The 2371-nt window shown below is 38.8% G+C and overlaps 1 protein-coding gene across 1 annotated transcript; it reads left to right on the top strand.

The window, feature by feature from the left end:
• The first annotated feature begins 1187 nt into the window (after positions 1-1187).
• LOC127229041 (peptidyl-prolyl cis-trans isomerase FKBP3-like) lies at positions 1188-2153 on the top strand. The gene has a single exon (XM_051194060.1). It carries the CDS (start codon positions 1204-1206, stop codon positions 1768-1770), a length of 567 nt encoding a protein of 188 aa, XP_051050017.1. The 5' UTR covers positions 1188-1203; the 3' UTR covers positions 1771-2153.
• Positions 2154-2371: the final 218 nt, after the last annotated feature.

The raw sequence follows: 2371 nt of genomic DNA, 5'->3' as shown, positions 1-2371 counted from the left end.
GAAGCATAAGGCGATTCCTCTAAAATTGGGAACAAGACAAGGCTGCCCTCACTTGCCATATCTCTTCACTATTCTACTTGAAGTTCTAGCTAAAGCAATAAGACAACAAAAGGAGATCAAGGGGATCCAAATTGGAAAGGAAGAAGTCAAACTGTCACTATTTGCAGATGACATAAGCGACCCAAAAAACTCTACCAGGGAACTCCTACTGCTGATAAACACCTTCAGCAAACTAGCAGGATACAAACAAGATAAACTCAAAAAAAATCAGTAGCCTTATTATATACAGACGACAAAGAGGCTGAAGAAAAAAATCAGAGAAACATCACCCTTTACAATAGCCACAAACAACATAAATATCTTGGGGTAACGCTTACCAAACAAGTGAAAGACCTATATAATAAGAACTTTGTGTCTTTAAAGAAAGAAATTAAAGAAGATACCAGAAAATGGAAAGATTTCACATACTCTTTGATAGGTAGGGTAAACATAGTAAAAATGGCAATCTTGCCAAAAGCAACTACAGATTCAATGCAATCCCCATAAAATCCCAGCACAATTCTTCATTGACCTTGAAAGAATTATCAACTTTATATGGAAAAACAAAAGACCCAGGGTAGTCAAAACAACCCTATACCATAAAGGAACTTCAGGAGGCATCACCATCCCCGACTTCAAGCTCTACTATAGAGCTATAGTCCTGCACAAAAATAGACAGGTAGACCAATGCAATTGAATCGAAAATCCTGCTATTAACTCACACACCTACAAACATCTGATTTTTGGCAAATGAGAGAAGTATCTTCAACAAATGGTGCTGGCACAATTGGATGATAGTGTGTAGAACATGTCTATTGCCATGCATAAAACTCAAGTCCAAATGGATCAAAGACCTCAATATAAATCTAACCACACTGAACCTCTCAGAAGAGCAAGTGGGAGGTATCCTTGAACAAATTGGTACAGAAGACCACTTCCTGAACAGCTCCAGTAGCACAGACACTGAGATCGACAATTAACAAATGGCACTTCCTCAAACTGAGAAGCTTCTGTAAGGCAAAGGACACAGTTGACAAGACCAATTGGCAGCCCACAGACTGGGAAAAGATCTTCACCAATCCTACATCTGACAGAGGGCTGATCTCCAAAATATACAAAGAACTCAAGAAACTAGTCACCAGGCAGCGGCGGCAGCAGGGGAAGATGGTGGTGGCTGTTCCCCAGCGTGCTTGGACCGTGGAGCAGGTGCACAGCGAGCAGCTGCCCAAGAAGGACATTATCAAGTTTCTGCAGGATCACGGTTCAGATTCGTTTCTTGCAGAGCATAAACTATTGGGAAACATTAAAAATGTAGCTAAGACTGCTAATAAGGACCATTTGGTTACAGCCTATAAACATCTTTTTGAAACTAAGCGTTTCAAGGGTACTGAAACTGTAAGTAATGTTTCTGAGCAAGTGAAAAATGTGAAGCTTAATGATGATAAACCCAAGGAAGCCAAATCTGAAGAGACTCTTGATGAGGGTCCACCGAAATATACAAAATTTATTCTTAAAAAGGGAGATAAGACAAACTTCCCCAAAAAGGGAGACATTGTTCACTGCTGGTATACAGGGACACTCCCAGATGGAACTGTTTTTGATACTAATATTCAAACAAGTTCAAAGAAGAAGAAAAATGCCAAACCTTTAAGCTTCAAGGTCGGAGTAGGCAAGGTTATCAGAGGATGGGATGAAGCGCTCCTGACTATGAGTAAAGGAGAAAAGGCTTGACTGGAGATTGAACCAGAATGGGCCTATGGAAAGAAAGGACAGCCTGATGCCAAAATTCCACCAAACACCAAACTCATTTTTGAAGTGGAATTAGTAGATATTGACTGAATCCAGTGTGATTCAGATCTGAAGACATCAGCAACAATAAAAACTTGGCCTTGTGACTAATTAGAGCTTGTTACTATTTTAAGGGAAGAGTGGACTGGAAAATTCAGAGTTAAATCTTGTTTACTTGATCTCAATTTTTGAGAAATGTAATCCCCTGGAAGTCCCTTTAAGTCTCAGATATTTTACTATAGCTGTGTAAAGTATTAAAGAGAACTGCTTTTCCTTTTACCTCATGTTATAAACTAAAAGGCTCAATAAAAATGTCATGGATTATCTTGATTAAAAAAAAAGAAACTAGTCACCAAAACACCAAAATAACCCTATTAAAAAATGGAGTACAGGACTGAAAAGAGAATTCTCAATAGAGGAAATAAAAAAGGCTAAAAGTCACTTAAAGTGCTCAACACCCTTAGCCATCAGGGAAATGCAAACCAAAACAACTCTGAGATACCATCTTATCCCTGCCAGAATTGCTAAAATTAGAAACACCAAT

This window comes from Phodopus roborovskii, unplaced genomic scaffold, assembly GCF_943737965.1.
Source record: "Phodopus roborovskii unplaced genomic scaffold, PHOROB, whole genome shotgun sequence".
In the NCBI taxonomy this organism is placed as follows: Eukaryota; Metazoa; Chordata; class Mammalia; order Rodentia; family Cricetidae; genus Phodopus; species Phodopus roborovskii.
The sequence above is the reverse complement of the archived record's forward strand: the minus strand, read 5'-3'. Positions and strand labels throughout refer to the sequence as shown.